This window comes from Biomphalaria glabrata, chromosome 8, assembly GCF_947242115.1.
Source record: "Biomphalaria glabrata chromosome 8, xgBioGlab47.1, whole genome shotgun sequence".
Lineage (NCBI taxonomy): Eukaryota > Metazoa > Mollusca > Gastropoda > Planorbidae > Biomphalaria > Biomphalaria glabrata.
This window is the reverse complement of record NC_074718.1, coordinates 1023852-1042719: the sequence shown is the minus strand read 5'-3', so window position 1 is coordinate 1042719 and position 18868 is coordinate 1023852. Positions and strand designations below refer to the sequence as shown.

The following is an 18868-nucleotide window of genomic DNA, read 5'->3' as shown; positions in this document are numbered from 1 at the left end:
CGAGAGTAGTAGTTGCTGTTTGTTTTGACAGGTTGAACTAGAGGAGCAAAAAAGAACTAAAGAAAACCGTAGGAAGAGAATGTGTGAAGTAAAGGAACTGGATATAACAACTGACAATCTGTGAGTCTTGAAAAATATATTTATTTACTTATTTTTTTACCATGTTTTTATCAAATATATGAATGTTTTTTTCTTACTTAAAATGTGAGACAAATAAAACAGGGTTCTCAATTCTATATGAATAGAACAATATCTTAATTAAAGAGCCTTTTTATTACCCTCTTTTTGTTCTGTACATTGTCTACTTTAAGATTTAAAATTACATTGCCCAAGCTAATGTGCATTTTGGACATAAATTATAATAGGATGTCTAAATAAGATAACTTACTAAACTTAAGAGTTGCAATTTCCTACTAATACCAATGGATGACACTGTTAGACATTGTTATGTACAAAATAATATCCTAGAATTAGCAAAAAACAAGAACAAAGTTTTTTAAATATTTACTCTCATTCTGAAACAGTAAAAGGAAAAAAAACAACAATTAACTTAGTGAATGTATTATGAAAACAATGTAAGGAACATCATAATATATAAAGCAAAACATTTTGGCAAATATTTTTTTAATGGTAAAGTCAGTATATATCCTCTTAGCACACTCATCAAAAAAATGTAGGCTTTCATTTATTGACTTATTCAGACAGACTTAGCTTTAAATACATAAAAAGTGAAATTAAAATAATTTTTTTTTTTAAAAAAGCTTATCAGATGATCCAATTATTGTCAGCTTTAGTAGAAAAGGTTGAAGATACTAGAAAAAGATTAGCATTAGCCTACTATAAACATATACACCTTAGTCAAGAGTGAGACCAACTCATGATCTGTTTAATGCCTATGAAAATGTCTTAGAAGGCACTGCAACAATAGAAAAATGAGATTTCTTCTTCTTATATAATACAGACGTTACTTCAAAAAAGAAGATGATTACGTCCTACGCGTCATGCATTTAGTCGTGCATATTAACCAATGACTTAAATTCTGCCAAGTCACTGGTTTTCCTGGCTAGCTCAGGCAACCCATTCCATGCTCTAATAGCACTAGGGAAGAAGGAGCATTTGTTAAATATTTTGACAAGATATGGACAATCAGTAGAGAGAGTTTTTTAGGTGAAGGAGAGCTGAGAAAAGTACAACCACCACATTTCTGTATTTAAATTCCAGTGTTTCTCATACTGGGGAAAGGGAGAGGGGCTTAAAGGTCCTGACAAAGGGGGACGGGGCAGTCAATAAAATTTTAGAAGCAAAATAAAAGTTTGAATGTCATTAAAGTTATCACTCCATGTTTGAATATTAACACACACACAAAAAAAATGTCATTCTTACAGTTGCTTCAATAAATCAAAATATTTTAAATAAAAGGCATCCTTCACCTTTTTAGTAGGACCTTTTAAAAATGTATACTGTTTCGTGAGATGTGACAGCATGAAGTCATTTCAAAGTAACTCCGCAAATGTGACTTTATGTCTGAGTGGTTGAAATTCTCTCGACTTTTGCGATCATGCCTTAACATTAATAGTCTTTTTTATGCTTGAGGACATTTGTCTTATTTGTGTATCTGTGTTGATCTCAGAAGCTGTTTTTTTTTTTAACTTTAAAAAAAAGAAAAAAAACATTTTTAGTCAACATTCACTTTTGGATAGTTTCATTTCAGTTTTCTAAATGATTCAACTAAACACTTTATTTCTAATTCATTTTTTTGATTGACAATGTTTAAAATGAAACCAGTACGTCCCAACCCTATATTTCAACTGTAATAGGCTTTGCCAGAAATGTCAACTCAAAGTTTATTGCGTAGGCATCAGAAGTTTCTATTTAGTTTCAATTTTTTTCTTGATCTCAGGGTCAAGTCTCTAGAAAGTTCATTGAAAGAAAAAGAGCATGAGGTGAAACAGGAGCAGCAGAGAAACAGAGAGCTGGATGCCAAATTTAAGGATCTACTCCAGGAGAAAGAAAGTATTGAAGCTCAGTGAGTGTTCTCATTATTTTTTGATGAACTTAGGTTGAAACAAATTCACTTTGAAGAGGCCTGATTCTAGATTGGCCTTGAGGGATTGTCAGCTGTAGATGGAAATGTTTTCATTGTCGCTGAACTCTGCAGTTACTTATATAACCTATATATAAGAACATTAGTTACATGCTAGGAAAATATTTTAAATTTCTGCAACATCTTATTTTAAGTCGCTGCTACAGGCCAGTTTACAAAAAGGGGGGGGGGGGAATAGGACCAAAATTTCCTAAAATTATTGTAAAGTCTGTTCCCATCACTGGTATGTGTAACCACATATAAAAGCACACTCCAACATAATCGTTCAGAGACAATACTATATTACTATATTGATTGTAAAGTATTTTATTTAACATTATGTAAAGGATCAATGAAAACAAGGCAGTTGAATCCTTGTTACATAATTCCCAAAATGTTTGCATGATAGAAGTGTGCTTATTATATAAAAGAGTGAAAAAAAAAAGGTTGATGACGGATCTAGATTTTTATAACTCTTGTGATTCACTAGGAATGTTAACTTTTCTTTTCTTTCAGGCTTCAAAAAATACTTGATAATCATTACACAGAGAAGTCAGAGTTGAGTTCTAAGATTAAAAGTCTTCAAGAAGAGAAAAAAAACACTCAAAGATGTAAGAATTTAGTAAACTAGAAATAACTTTTATTTTTTTGTCTTTGTCAAATCTATGACTACAGACATTATAGCTTATTGTTATCAAAAACTATCTGAATTGAACGTTAGCAAAAACATACAAGCTTGGATTCTAAACTTTCTTATCAAACGCCCAAAATATGTAAAAGTGAACGGGTATGTGTCCGGCACGAGAGAACTTAGCACTGGAGCGCCGCAGGGGTGCGTCCTGTCACCAGTATTGTATACCATATACACAAATGAAATTCAGAGCCTATCAGCTGACACTCCCATCATAAAATTTGCTGACGACAAAGTAATCATTGGCCTTATTTCAGGGGACGAAAATCTGTACCATTCAATAATTGACACCTTTTACCAATGGTGTATAGACAACTTTCTAATTTTAAATGTTCAGAAAACTAAAGAAATGATTATTGACTTTAGGAAACATTAAGGCTATATTGCAGAAATTCAGATGAACAATCAAACCATAGAACAAGTACAAGAATATAAATATCTAGGAACAACTATCAACAACAAACTGAAATGGAGTGAACACTGTCAAAACCTCTACACAAAAATTCACCAGTGACTCTTCTACCTTAGAAAGATAAGAAAATTTAACATCGACAAAACCATTATTTCACTTTTTTATACAGCAACTATCAGCAGTCTAATTAACTTTGCCATCACCTGCTGGTATGGTAATACTTTACTGGCACAAAGACTTAGACTAAATAGACTAATTAAAAAAGCATCGCACATCACTCAAATACAGCTACCATCTCTTGAAGAGCTTTTTCATGAAAGATGCCTTTCCAAAACACTCTCGCTTCTTAAGGACAACCTGCACCCATTAAACCACTGTTACATAAAATCTGAACGAAGTGGTCGTCTCCATTCCATTGGATGGCTGCCTGGTCATGTACATGTAAAACATGTAAAACATGTAAAACAAGAACTAAAACAGAAAGATTTAAAAACTCCTTTATCCCACTTTCGGTCAGAGTGTTACAAGATCAGCTGTCGTCATCGAGAAGTACATAGAAGTTCAAATTCATAAAGTGCTGGTTGGGAATGTGTATGTGTTTCGTGTGTGAATGTTGTTTGAATTCTTCCTCTATACTGTTATTGTACAGTAGTTACGCTGATGTTGTCAATTGTAGTCAAACTGAATTTCTATTTGATTGGATCAATAAAATTATCTTATCTTATAATATATAAATTGAACTGATGTCATTCTATAAAATTGGTATTGCATTGATCAGTTTTATGTTTCAATGCCAGGAACTTGCTGCTCTTGAGGAGCTAAATGCCCAACTAGTGGAAGAAAGCAATTGTATTATTGATCACACAGATACCAACCAGAAAATCCAGCTTTGTGACAAGAAAAATCAAGAAAACAATGAGCCAACAAAGGTATAGTTTATTGACACTTGACACCTTAATTTCTCTTGTAATAAAAGCAATAATGAGAAGTGCATGTCAAATGATATTCATATTGACTGGTAGAATGTATTTTTATATGTAGACTTTTATTAATCTATTTTTTAAAGTGAGTGCTTTGATTTTTATTTTGATAGAAGCACCAACGCCAGAAACTTATTTTGAACATTTATAACGTTACCCATCAGCATGTTAGTTTTTTTTTTTTTTAAAGAATTTTACTTTCTTATCCTACCCTTCTAGATCATTATAAACATCATTCATTGGTAAATATCTGGAGCTTGTCTGTATTCTTAGTTGTTATTGTTCAAATCGTTGTGCCAAAGAACTGCTTTCAGATTTTATTGTGTAGGGACAGCCTTGTATTACTCCTGTCTTCAATTTAAATGATAAATAAACATATAGTAACAACTATTTCAAGTATAGCGCAGCACATAGATTAGGTAATAAAATATCTGTCTACAATACTTAGCGACAAAATGACTACAGCATCAAAAAGCCTTGTTTTAAGGATACTATTAGTTTAATGTGGTCTGTCTGTCTATCATATGTAGATCTTAAAATTTGAAAAGCTATTGAAAATCCCATTTCATGATATTTTGCAGCTTGCAAAGGCTACATTTTCTGTACTGAAGGCAAGCGCACCATTTTGTTTTCAAAATTATGTATTGTTGTCATTCTGCATGCACAAGGCGCAACAGTGCACTATTATATCACTGTATATGAACTAGAGCAACTGGAATTCCATCTAAGTGGAAAAGGAAGAATATAATATTTTAGACGAGAACTTGGCTTGATCCCCCTAGAGTAATGGTTCAGCAAGGTTCTTTGTGTGGGTTGTCTAGTCAGGAAGTTGCCTAGGAAAACTGTGGAAACTGTGTTCTAGTGAGTGGAAGACATTCCTGTTGGTTTGTTATTGGAAAGTGAAGACAGAGGCGGCGACAGTGAACCCTGCAGGAAAGAGTTTGAAGATCTAAAAACCAGAACTGACATTTATGTTAATTGTAATCATCTCACATTTTTTACATATCAAAATGTTTGTAAAATGTTTTGTAAAATGTTTTACATGTTTCAGATGTTCCTTCAGAGTTGAAGATAATTACTTCCTAGTCCAAACCTCCCGCAGGATGACGGGGGATGGGAGCGGGCAGGGTTTGAACCCTGGACCATCGATAAATCTGAACGACAGTCCAGCACGCAAACCGCACGACCAGGCAGTTATATCTATCTGTCTATCTATATATATAGGGCCTATCACATCTCTCTCTCTCTCTAAATATATATAACACATTAATGTGTTTTCTGTTATATGGGTTAGTAAAGTTTACCAAAAATATTTTTTTTTTTTAAGAATGCATATTCTAGTTGTAAGCACCTATATTTATTCATGTTTTTAATCAAGGCATCTTTTAGTGTTATTTATTACCAGCTTCTATAATCAGTAAGCTTAGCCAGTGGCCATTTCAATTGTATCCAAGGAAAGGATTTTTTCCAGAAGTCAGGAATGAGAGTTTGGCCATTCATCAGCTTCTTGGTTAGAAGATCAACCATCAACAATAGATGATCATTTAATTATCTGTATTGTGTGATCAATGCTCAGTTACCCCTGCCATTACAAGGCCAGAAGCCCAGCATCTCAAGGGGCCTTCATATTCTACAATTTAGCAGGGAAAAAACACCACAATTAGGGGTCAGGTTCTGCTTGAATAGATGTATTTAACAATATATACATGCATTCATCATACAAATTCACTAGGTACTGGGCCTAACACCTATTGTTATGAAATGTTTTGAAAAATATATGCTTAAACAATTTGTAGCAAAAGTCAATAACAGCCTTAATCCTGATCAATTTGCATTCAAAGCAGCTAGAGGAACTGAGGATGCCATTCTATTGCTTTTGGACCAGCTTTATAAGCATCTCGATATACCCAAAAACATACGCACGAGTCCTCTTTGTAGATTTCTCCTCCGCTTTCAATACCATACAGCCACATCTAATGATAAACAAACTGAGTAACTTAAATGTAAGCCCTTACTTGCAAGCATGGGTTCTAAACTTTTAAACCCAACGCTCCCAGTATGTTAAAGTCAACAACACCAAATCGTCAACTTGAGTACTATGTACGGGTGCTCCTCAAGGTTGTGTACTTTCACCTGTACTATACACTCTTTACACTAATGACATAAGAAGCATCTATGACTCAGTTAAACTCATTAAATTCGCTGATGATACTGCCATAGTCGGTCTTATTTCAGGAGACGAAACTCAGTATCGAAGCTCAATAGAAGAGTTTACAAACTGGTGCACCTACAACTTTCTAGAACTGAATGTCACAAAAATTAAAGAACTTATAATAGATTTTAGAAAGAAAAAACAAACTATACTTGAACTGCAAATAAACACTACATCTATAGAGCAAGTAAAGGCATATAAATATCTAGGCGTTATCATCAACAACAAGCTTTCATGGGAAGACCACCTTGGAACTCTGACAAAGAAAACAGCCCAGCGACTCTTTTTTCTATACAAACTCAATAGCTTTAAACTAAACAAGAAGATCCTTGAGACTTTTTACGGCGCGACTATACAAAATCTGCTAACATACGGAATAACTTGTTGGCAAGGTGCGACATCTAGAAAACATCATTAAAAAAGCATAAAAAATTACACTCACAAATTACCACATTTAAAGGAGCTTTTTGAACAAAAGTGCCTTAGAATAATCGAAAAAAATCTTGGAAGACAACGGCCACCCGCTCCATCAGAACTATGTCAGGTCGTCGCGAAGTGGGCAACTGCTGTCAATCAAAACAAGAACGGAGCGGTACAAAAACTCGTTCGAACTTCACTCGGTCAGACTCATCACCGCCACTCATTGATCAGGGAACATGAAATGCACCAAGATACATGTGTGTAGTCGCTGAATAAACTCTTTTTGTTGTGTCTGTTGTAATTATGTGTATTTTTCTGTTGTGTTGTCTTTATATGAGAAAAGAGTCCTTGTAATCACAAGTTTCAGTAAGGATCAATAAATCAGTCTTAGTCTTAGTCTTGTGTGCATTCTTTTCAACATACAAAAACATTATTTTATGCTATAAGTTTTAAACAATAAGAATGTAATTCAGAAAAGTACAATCATTAGGTTAGGCTCATACTGAACTTTATCCTCATAACAATCAGTTCACTGAAAAAAACATGTCAGTAATCTAGATACCCTCAGTTCAGAAGCCAAGAGCTTGACTACCAAACCCTGTTATTAATATTAAAAAGTTACCAAAACAAAAAAGTAACGTTTACCTTTCAGACCTTGTGATCTATTGGACAGATGATCTTAGGTCATCTACTTCTTAAACCAATGAGCAGGCGCCACTGGGATGGATGGATGGTTATTTGGCCAGCACAACGACCAACTGCTTTTACTTTCCCCAACTAATGTCAGGTACCCATTAGAGTTGGTTGGACTCAGGTGCGCCATAAAAATCCCAGATTTGAACCCAGGATCCCAGATTTGGAAACCAAGTTCTCAACCACTCAGCCACTGTGCCCCATTATAAATATTAAGAATGTAATAACAATAATAATACCTCAGCAGTCAGCCAAACAAAATACTTTCTCCTGCACACATCTACTTTGTATAGAAGGAGATAGGATTGTGGTTGTTGATAGTTTATACCTATTGATATTTCTTTTTTACCTGCCTAGGTGGATCTAGTGGAGGGCTCTCTCTGAGCTTATGTGAAAACACAAACTCTCTTTGAAATTTATTTTTAAAAATTATTATGGCTCCTGTTGGTATTTTAGAAATACATTGAGCTGCAAATACCCCATCATTCTGCAGGAGGTCTGGACTAAGTAAACTATCTTCAACTCTGATGTAAAACATTTTACAAAAAAAAAAACATATTCCAATTCTGACTCTGATAATGCTTTCTACTTCAACTTAGCACATAACATATGTTGTTTTTTGCACAGGTCAAAGAGCAAAACAAACAATGTGAACATTTGAGCGACTCTGACAGCACTGAAATAGATCTGTGAGTGTTGATTAAAATTACAAGTATTTTATCAAATATATTATTTTGTTTCTCAGCTTTGTGAAATTACATGAAGCAGAGCTGACTGGTATATTCCAGTCTTTTTATTACCCTATGTTCTGTACATTGTCTGCTCTAGCATTACTTGTATGGTGTATTTTTTTGTTTATATTTACTCACACTCTGAAACAACAAAAGGAAAAAAAAGCAATTTAAGCTTACTGAATTCAGAAAGAAAATAAATAAAGCTAAACAATTAGAAAGAAATATTTTTTTTTTTTTTAATCTTGAATGGATAAATCAGTATCTAACTTCTTTGCACATTTAATATTTTACAAGAGACAGTTCAATTTTCCTGCAGGAAGTCGTGGGATGGCAGCCAATAGACCATGAACAACCAAGCAGACATTTTTTGTAAAAGACATCTTTTGTTTTGATATGAGACAGTAGTGTGTCTCATGGATGTTGTCATTTGATTATGACATTTATTATATTATTGTAAACCATTGTTTTGGTTTTTGAGATGAGACACTATTGTGCCTCTGTGATGCTGGTTCTTTGATTATTTTGAACTGAACCTGTCCTACTATTTTGATTTGTTTCATTATTTTATTTTGTTTTGTTGGCCTTTATTTCCATTTGTTTTTTACATGATCTTTTTCTTTTGTTTCTAAACAAACTATTTTTTTTTTTTTTTTTTTTTTTGTTGCAAAAGAAAAAAAGGTTCAAGACCAGAAAAACAAGCGGTACTTAGAAAAAGCTGAAGGTTGTTGTGTATGTAAAATCTTTGTTTCATGAAGTATCTCTTTTTTTTTTTTTATATAATATCGCCTATCAAACTTTTATAAGCTCTCTGCTTATAAATTTCTGATAATTCAATTTCCAAAAGTTAAGAAAAATGCCCTGAAGCCAGTGGCGTAGCTCGGGTGAGGAGAGGAGGGGGGGGGGGGGGAGAATTTGAAGATTCCCCCAAATTGAGTGTCTGAAATTTGTTTTTAAATAAATTAAATGTTACGTCACTTTCATGTAATCCCGCCTTTCACATTGTTATATCAGTTAGTGACCCTGTTGCATGTATTCCACACAGAGTATTAACTCTTTCCATGCGGGATCATTCTCAATTTCAAGGATTAACTTCCATAGCGCTGACTAGTTAGCCGTGTTACTCTCAGGAAGTAACTTAGTATAAAGGGTAGTTTAAGAGCACTGAAAACAAAGGAGACCATGAACGTGTTGAAGAAAAGTACCACTAGTCAGATGATTCATACAAACATACAGCAATTGAAGTAGTGAAAATGTCTCTTAATAAGAGAAGTAGTGCTGAAGAGATTTCATTCTGTGCGCTGCTTCTAGTGTCCATCCTACAGTTGCTGATTCAGAAAGTTTCTTCAACAGCTTGATGATTTTGTCAAGCTGCAAAGAAACTGCCCACGTAGTTTTCTCTCTTGCAGACCACCTTGTATTACTCTCCTTTTTTAAACTCCAGGCTCCAGCTTCTTTCAGTTTGGCCCATCTCTGGGGTGAATTTGAAAAAAAGTTGACTTCATATGGAAATGAAGGACGAATTCAAAGTCTGGAAAACCATTTGGACACCTTTGGGTTTCTTCTTGAATAATGACACGCTGATGAAAAACTGTTACTTTTTCCTGTTTGATGAAATACAGGCAAAGTGCTTAATAAGCTAAAATGTTGTAATTTTTGTTGCCTTAGAAAAAGGCTAATAAAACTACATCTCTATGTTATAGCTAGGAGTGAAGAGAACTTGAGAAACACAAGCAATGAAGTTAGTAACATAAAGTCAAGGTTGATAGTAAGTATTTACAAACTTATATCAACTCACTCTGTCTGTCTGTCTGGCCAAAAGTTTGTACACAATATTTCTCTGACACCCAATCTTAAGCTGAAATTTGCACAATTATTTCTTTTACCTGAAAACACAAGAATCAATTAAAAAAATTAATCAATTAGTACCCTAACCCGCACCCATGAGGGGACCTTCACCACCCATAGGGGTAACAGCGGTGGGTTTTGAACTGGTTAGCAAGCCTTTCTCACATCCCCACCACGTGAAGGTACACTCAGGTCACTCGCTAGAGCATACAGTGGTAGCTCACTAAGAGCCATGTTTGCTCACGTACTTAGCCATCATAGTGGGTAACAACTGGCCACTCCAATACATGTGTACTGCTCCGAGTACCAAAGACAACTGACTTAAATTGAGTTTAGTAATTATCACTTCCTCTTCTTCTTTGAGGTTTTTCTCATGCTATCACCTTTTTGACCCAAGGTGAACAAATAACATAGTGGCTGAGTGGTAAAGGACTTGACTTCTGAACCAAGGGGTCATGGGTTCAAGTCCTGATGAAGATGGATTTTAATTTTTGTGATTTCTAGGACATTGAGTCCACCCAAGTTGAATGCGTACCTAGCATTAGTTGAGGATAAGTAAAGGTGGTTATTTGTTGTGCTGGCCACATGACACCTTTGTTAACCTTTGGCCACAGAAACCTTACATAACAGGTTTTTTTTTTATAAATAAACAAACAAAACAAATTTAAACCCATTAGCCACTTCTGCTGTCCAGAATGTTTTAGTCCTATACTGTTTTTATTAGATGTTCCTAAAACCCCTTTTCAATATTTGAAACTTTTTAAATTAAATATTTCTTCAGTCTCATTGCTAGGTTAATTACAAATCATTTTGGAGAAAACTGATTTTATTTTTCATTAAAAGGAAGAATCTTTATACCTTATTTTCAGTTATAATCTCTATTTTTCTAGCTGTAGTTTGTATTTTTATATTAAATACAAAAATGTGACCTACTTCTCTTTGCTTAAGATTATAAAGGTAATCGGGGGTAGGACGTAGTGGGTTTATACAATGTTCAATATCAAATGGTTAATTTTTGGTAAACTCCTTAATTTCTTCAAATTTATCAGTCTTAGAGAAATCGATTTAAAATTTTGTCTTGGGAAATGCTATTAGGATGTAGCTTATATCTTTCAAGACAATTTGTCTATATTTTAAATTGCTCTCTTTTCAGGATGTGGAGCATGAAAAAATCATGCTAGTGAAACAGCTGACACAATTTAGATCAGTAAGTTATATCTTTTTACAATCAAAGTTGATCTTAAGGACCATACAGAAAAAAAAAGTAAAGTTTCCCTTTCAGACCTTGAGATCTATGGCGCAGATGATGTTAAGGCCATCTGTTTCTATTGCCAACGGTCAAATAGCAGGATGCCATGTGGCCAGCACAATGACCAACCACCTTTACTTTGCCCAACTAAAGTCAGGTACCCATTAGAGTTGGGTGGACTTGGGGGTGCCCTAAAAATCCCGAAATTTAAATTCTCAGTCTTCCCTAAGATTCCAAAACAGGATCCCAGTTTCAGAAGTCAAGCGCTTAACCCCTCATCCACCACCACCCCTTATTCCATATGCCTAAACAAATTCCTGCAAGTTCTCCTTCTTCCCTAGTGTCATTAGAGAATGGAAAGGGTTGCTCAAATCATCCAGGAAAACCGACGACTTAGTAAAAAGTCAATGATTAACATGCATGACTAGTTTGAAAGGCGTTGGACCTAATTACCTTTTTATTTGATACAAGGTCTGTAAGTAAAATTGTGATAAGAACAGAATAAGAAAATGAATCTGATTAACAAATATTTGTTTTTCTCTTCAGAAGTACAACTACATAACCAGACAGAAAGACAAAGAAATCCAGGTAAGAATAGAAAAAGCTATGAAAATTTTTAGACAATACATTTTTTTTTCTTAAAGGTGTCAGAGAGAGAAAGAAGATTAAAATCTTTTTTTTTTTTTTCCCAGAGACTCAAAAGTGTACTGGAGCGGTAATTATCTTGCCTAACACTTTCTTTTTAGCACTTTTTTGTTCTAGATTAGTGCTTGTTTTTTTTTTTCTGTAACAATATTCACTTGTGGTTGAAACAGACAAAGTCTTGAAATGGAGAAAAGGGATTGCTCTTCTTCTTCTTCTATAATACAGACGTTACTTCAAAAAAGAAGATGATTACATCCCACGCGTCTTGCATTCAGTCATGCATATTAACCAATGACTTAAATGAAATATTAGACCTAGACTATAGTCTATAGCAGGGTTAGCAAATTATGGGCTGCAGGCCACATGCGGCCCGTAAGAATATGCGGTCTGCGGACACATACAGAAATCAGATATGTGTCCACAATATATACAAATAAAAATGCAAATAAATTAAAACTAATTTTAAATATCTTTATAAATATTTAGCAATGTCTCATAAAATGTTTCATGTAAATGAAGATTATTCTTATTGGCTATATTTCAATACATTCAGTTAAAGCAGTAGTGGCCTTAGGGGGTAGCTAGTGGGGCAACCGCCCCCCTGCAATTAGAGATTCCATTGTTATAGTCAACTTCGAAAACCAGATCAGTTCTCATAAACTAAGATATTTGATAGTATATGATTTGATTTGATACAAATTATTATGTAAGTTCTTAACATACTTTTGGTTACAAATTCTCATTCTGTTTGGTAAAGACAGCAACTTATAACCTGCGGTATTTTTTTTTAAACCTTTTTTTTTTAAATCTTGTTAAATTTCTTTAAATTACAGTGTACAAATTACAACTTGTGGATTGTTCTTTGCATTATCATTACATGATACATTTCATGTGAGGACAAAGAATCCGCTACTAGCCCTAAACTTTTATAAACTCAACAGAGCATCACATCTTCATTTAATATACTCCAGCTATATCGTGCTTTGGTATTCAATGTATTCTAATGTTTAAAATAAAAAAGCTAAATAAAATTATTTCTTTTTTTTTTCTTTCAGCCAATATGAAAAAGAGTGAGTTTTCACAGCATGACAGTTTTTTCTTAGAAGACTTTTCTCAGTGTCAACTTTGTATTGTGGCTTTCTTCAATTGTCATAAAGATCAGTGAATTCTGTTAATTCTAGATTTGAAATTTTGTAACTTAATACTGTGATTAAATACTGAATTGTACCTCACCCTTGTTGCTTTTATCTGTACAGCCAATGATTATGAATGTTAAGAATTCCATTTTTTTCAAATTATGAATTGGGTACAGGCTGAGAATATTATTTGAATTATGGTTATTATAACAAAATGAGTTTGATTATTGATTGCACTAAAGTTTTCAACTAAAATAAAGTAGTTAAACTAAAATTTTATCATGAATTTCAAAATATAGTTAACCAAACAAACTTTTCATAACTTTTGTATTGGAAAGGGTGGGGGGGGGTGAATTTGACCTATATAGGCCTAGATATAATCATTCAACTGTATGCCTACAGTTCGATCTTATTCTTTTAACTTTGTACAAATATTTATGCATAATAAAATCAGTAATAAGGAAATGTTTCTTACATAAACATTAATGCACAATAAAATAATGTTTAAAATGCTAGCACAGTACAAATGTCTAGAATAAAAACATAGAGCCCGGAAGCTCAAAATTGGAACCAGTGAAATCTGACCGTGTGAAGTGTCACCAGATAATGCTGACCATGTCCTCCAAAACTGCTCTCTTTACCAAGAGGCCCGTACTAGGCCCCAAAACACCTCAATAGAAAGAAAACTATACGGAGAGCTCCCTGATTTGGAAGCCACTGCGCAGAGCTCCCTGATTTGGAAACCACTGCGCAGTTCATCACATGTATTGGTCTAGTCATCTGAACACTTTAACATAAAATGAGAACGAAGAAGAAGTATAGAACCTACTGATAACATTTGTGTTAGTGGAGCCAGGAGAACCTATCCATAGCTTTTGTGGAGATATCTACCTTCTACAAGTTTCATTACAGATCTACTTGATAAGACCATATACACTTTATACACTTTAAACACTTATGTACATTTGTACATACACATATGTGATTCAATGTAGTTAAGACGGCCCAAATTAAGCTTGTCGCAGTTAGTAATGTTGTTGAGTATATTTGTAAAAATGTACACTATCAAATAGCGCCACTTTCTTCTGTAGGCGATGACATCATTCATGCTATTAATATTTTGTGCAACATTTTATTCCTTGTCCCATTGTCATGAGTGACCTAATTTATCAGCTCTTATTTTGGGGGCATTTTCGCCTTATTGTAATTGATAGAAAAGATGTACTTTTTGAGGTCCTGAATGAATCTTGGTTTTATACTACTGGTCAGCATTACCATATTGCCTTGGATTAATTCTTGTTAGGACTATTTGACCTCTGTTTAGGGTGAGTTGTATTTTATATTGTAACGATATTCTTTAAACGGATTTGTTCGTATTTCTAGTTTTAGAAATTGTCTGTTATTTTGAAAGGGTTTCAGTTAATTATTTCATTGTTGATTCAATGCTGTGGGTTTTTGGTATTACCCTGGACATTGTCGTCGTCATCTTTGTATTGTTGGTCAGAAGTTAATGATGTCCGTTGGCAGTTTATACAGAACTTATTACAGAGACGAATCTTTGGCATACAATATGAAACTGTGATATTGAAGTCAGTGTTTTCAAGCAACATATTGGTGCTTACTTTATTTATGCTTTTTTAAGTTATTACTTACAATGAATTTATGACTTTTTATCTTTATATTTTTTGTGAAAAAAATTATCATTCACATTATTCCTTTTGATATTATTGTATAAATATTATTCTATTAAATTCATATTTTATTTTAACTTATCATACATACTGTTTATTATTTTATGAACAAGCTGAGTGTGTATGGTATGTCTGTTGGGCTGAACTTCGAGACTATGTATAATCATCATAGCAAAAGATAACATTTATTCTTTAATACACACACATATTGCAATTAAAATTTTACTTAATTACCTAGACATTTAAAAATCTAATAATAAATAAAGTCCTGACAGGACAGGCATTATTTAGATTGTCTTTACAATAATTTTAAAAAATGTTAAACCATATAAATACATAATAACCATTGGCAGAACTAATTCACAACAACAACTGAATCATAGTTCTACAAATGACAAGAAATAAAATGGCTGCCACTAGAATGATTGTAGGAATCAGGAGAACACAAAAGAGTTCTTCTGTCAATATACAAGGTGTTTAAATGTAAAAAAAAAAAAAAAAAATATGGATTAGTAACAGTGATGAATAATAATATATCATATTACAAAACTGTTTTGTTTTTTTGTTTTAATGTACTAATCACAAATCTGAGATAAAAGAATATTTTAACTTAAGTCAACAATAAAGGCTTTAGAACAGTGGTTCTCAACCTTTTATGCTCGGCGACCCCTTTTTACAATCCCCCACTCTGCCCCGACACCCCCCCCCCCGGTAAACACACACAGCAATAGAAGAATAGACAGAAACAATCCATTTTTCTATGGTCTTTGGCGACCCCTGGCAAATCGTCAATCGACCCCCAAGGGGGTCGCGACCCACAGGTTGAGAACCCCTGCTTTAGAAAAAAAAAGCTAAAAAAATGCTACCAAATACAATTTATATATATAAAAAAGTATTAATCAGATGTTCCCTCAGCAGCTTGTTTTGGTTTCTTCATACTGGTACTTAGAGAATGAATAACAAGAGAAAATAAATGTCAATTAAAATAAAGCATACAACAAAACAACATAGAAAACACTTTTTGTCCCCCCCCCCCCCTCCCCTTTCCACTAAAATGAATTTCAATGAATGGCTGTGTGCTAGTAATCTAGCAAATTACATTTTTAAAACTCCCTCACAATTGTATCTATTTTAACAATGGTAGTAGACATGGCAAAGAAGAAAAAAAATGTTTCAGTACTTTTCTATGATTAACGTTTAGTAGATTTGAGAGTGCAAAAGTTAAACAAAAGCATAAACTAAGATGAACTCTTTTCAATAAACGGTAGAATCAAGGTGATAGTCCAGCCAGCGAAACCAATGTTTTGATGAAGCAAGTTTTATCCAGCAAAATGTTTGTCTAATGAATGGAATAATGACAAATTTATTTGGTCAAATAAAAACAAGTATCATCTGGAGATCTAATACAAATGTCACTGGTAAACTTTAAGAACAGTTCTTGAGAAAAGAAGATGTGTGTTAAAATAAATAAAGATCTCTATACAAACAAATATACACTTATAAATGTATGAAATAAGAGTAATTAGCCACAGAGAAACTGAAGTGAAACTCGTTAGTAAAAATAATGAGCTATTGTAATATACAATATTTATATAATATTTAACTTTTTTTTTCAATTTATGTTGTAATAAGTGTTTCTATGACAAAATAATTCACACTTTTTTTTTCATATTGAGAATAATTCAAGTTGGAGGTGATGACATTTTTAAAATGGACCTTATAAAACAACAAAACAATTTTAAGTCTCAATAAACTAATCTTTTTGTAGGACTGAATACTATTTTTAAATACTAGTCCAAATACTTAAGGGTACAGAGCACCCCACCCTGAAAAAGAAAACTTTTTTTTCTTTCTGTTCTATCAACATTTAAAAAATCCAACAAGTTTTTTAGGTCTATGAAAAATTGGACAGGAAATAAAATCATGTATTGATGTGGACAAAACTCAAAAGGGATGATTTAGGTCAGTGCTGCCCAACCTTTTCCAGCCTGAAGGCTGAATTTCTTTTACATGTCATGAGCCACATAAAAAAAAGGCAAGTCCAATGAAATTGGTCTCTGCACCATGAGCAGAAGGTTCAAAAGCCAAACTGCACTGCATCATGGGTCAGATATGGCCTGCAGGCTCTAGGTTGGGTAACACTGTTTTGGATGCATACATTCTTTTTAAGAATGCAAAAAAAAAGACATGAAAAAATATGCATCTATTTTTATTATTATCTCGAAATGCCAATAGTGGTTACCATGTTCTAAGATACATAACAAAACAGTTTTAAAAAATGTGATATGTTAGTTTCAAATTATTTTTTATATTTCAAAGATTTGATAAAATATTGTTATTAAACAAATAAAAGTGTCATTAGCAAAGATGAAAATGAGGAGAAAAGAAGCAAAGAAAACTGCATACAAAATCATTGTGTGTATTTATTTAAGAGGAATTTTACCCTCTTGAAAACATGCACTGGCTGAAAATCCTTTTTATATTGGTTGTTAGCAATAGTCAATAAATACTATTTTCCTGTGCATTAGCTTATTACCAATATGCAGTAGTTCCTTGTGTATTGGCTAAGCCAATCTGCCACCCAAATCTTGAATGCAATAAGCTTTTGAAATAGAGTCATCTTTAAGTTTAAAGGAAATTTGTTAAAATGCTCATTTTTATGAAAGAGACAAAATTCCTAGTGCACTGGCTAATCAAACAGAGCTCCCAATAAACAAATAATGCCCAAGTGGACTTATTAGACATTTGAAATACAAACTATTACACCTGGTTAAAATTGATACTTATGAATTAACTAAGTTTAATTTTTATTGGAACCAACTTTTTAAGAAGCCTATCACAAACTTCATCCTTTTAACAAGCTGCAGGTTACCTTTGTAAAGAATTGAAGAAAGTGGGCCTCAATTTTGGTAGACATTTGTGTTTTTCAAATACAACAATAACCAAACCATCTGTTTGTTATGTCAGCATTGAAATAAAGGTTTCAGGTCAGGATGAGAGGTCAATATCTGGAGAGGATTTTTCACTCATAGTTTCCAAGTTCTGTTTTGGGCTGGGCATAGGTCAAATGTGTTCTCCACATCAACACTGACCTGGGATGAGCATTTGCTGCTATAAGTAGCATCACTGCAGCCACCATCACAGCCAAAGCAAACATCATTAAAGTTATTGTCTTGATAGGATGAGTTCTGCTTTTACTTACAGGAAAAAGTTTTGAGATTGGCGAGTGCCTAGCGGCAGAAGTGGATGAGTTTTTGCTACAACGAACTTGACGTTTTTTAATGTTGTTAACCTAGTCTCTTGCCCATCAGCTTCATCTTCACTTCGATACTCCCTGATTGCAGTGGCAGGTCCCAAAAAGTTTAATGTCTTAGCATAGGTCAGTAGGATGAAACCCTGCAGGGTTTAGTTTGTCTGATGTTTGGGTGTCCAGTGAAGCTTCATATGTAGATTGAGATTTGAGCGGAGAGGTAATGTCTTTCATAGACCCTCTGCTGTTATTGCAACGATGACGAGACTTCCTGGCACGCATTTTTGTAGGAGTGGGTGGTACCAGCTAAGACCTGGTTGTCATGCTCCCTTCTGTGTTTTTTATAGAGTCAGGCCTAAAGTCAAAAGAGAAAAAAAAAGTGTCTTTATTTTTGTTGTCTCATCTCTATCTCTTAAAAATAAACTAGATGTATAACATTCTAAAATTCATTTCTTTTTCTTTTTCTGAATATCAAACTATTGGTCCTAATAGCACAGCCCACAGCAGCCCTTTCATAAACTTAAAATAATAAGGAAAAACAAGGGCTTAGCCCTTGGCACCAAAATCAGACTGATGTGCTCCCTGGTCATGGCCACATTTTTATATGTTTGCGAGTCTTGGACACTGACTGCAGAGCTAGAGAAGAGAGGATCCTAGCAATGAAACTGAGATGAGACAGAAGGATCCTAGTTATCACATTCAAAGACCACATCACAAACCACGAGATTTGAGACAGGGTTACTGCAGCGATCTGACCCCATGATGACCTGCTAACTATTGTAAAAAAAACGCAAGCTTAAAATCTATGGCCATATAACAAGATCTAC

General features: G+C 33.8%; 1 protein-coding gene across 7 annotated transcripts in view; it reads left to right on the top strand.

The window, feature by feature from the left end:
• Nucleotides 1–13191, top strand: part of LOC106078136 (uncharacterized) — a 41168-nt gene extending 27977 nt beyond the window's left edge. For 5 of the 7 annotated variants that reach the window (XM_056037571.1, XM_056037575.1, XM_056037572.1 and 2 more), the window contains exons 4-8: nt 32–120; nt 1901–2026; nt 2600–2694; nt 3984–4115; nt 8119–8180. In XM_056037571.1, coding sequence (XP_055893546.1) covers nt 32–120; nt 1901–2026; nt 2600–2694; nt 3984–3985 — 312 coding nt within the window. In that variant the 3' untranslated portion in view covers nt 3986–4115; nt 8119–8180. Of the gene's footprint in view, nt 1–31; nt 121–1900; nt 2027–2599; nt 2695–3983; nt 4116–8118; nt 8181–8895; nt 8955–9925; nt 9991–11223; nt 11278–11865; nt 11908–12011; nt 12035–13019 lie in introns of those variants that run through there. The other 2 variants (XR_008779279.1, XR_008779280.1) reach the window with 2 other exon arrangements.
• The last annotated feature ends 5677 nt before the right edge of the window (nt 13192–18868 follow it).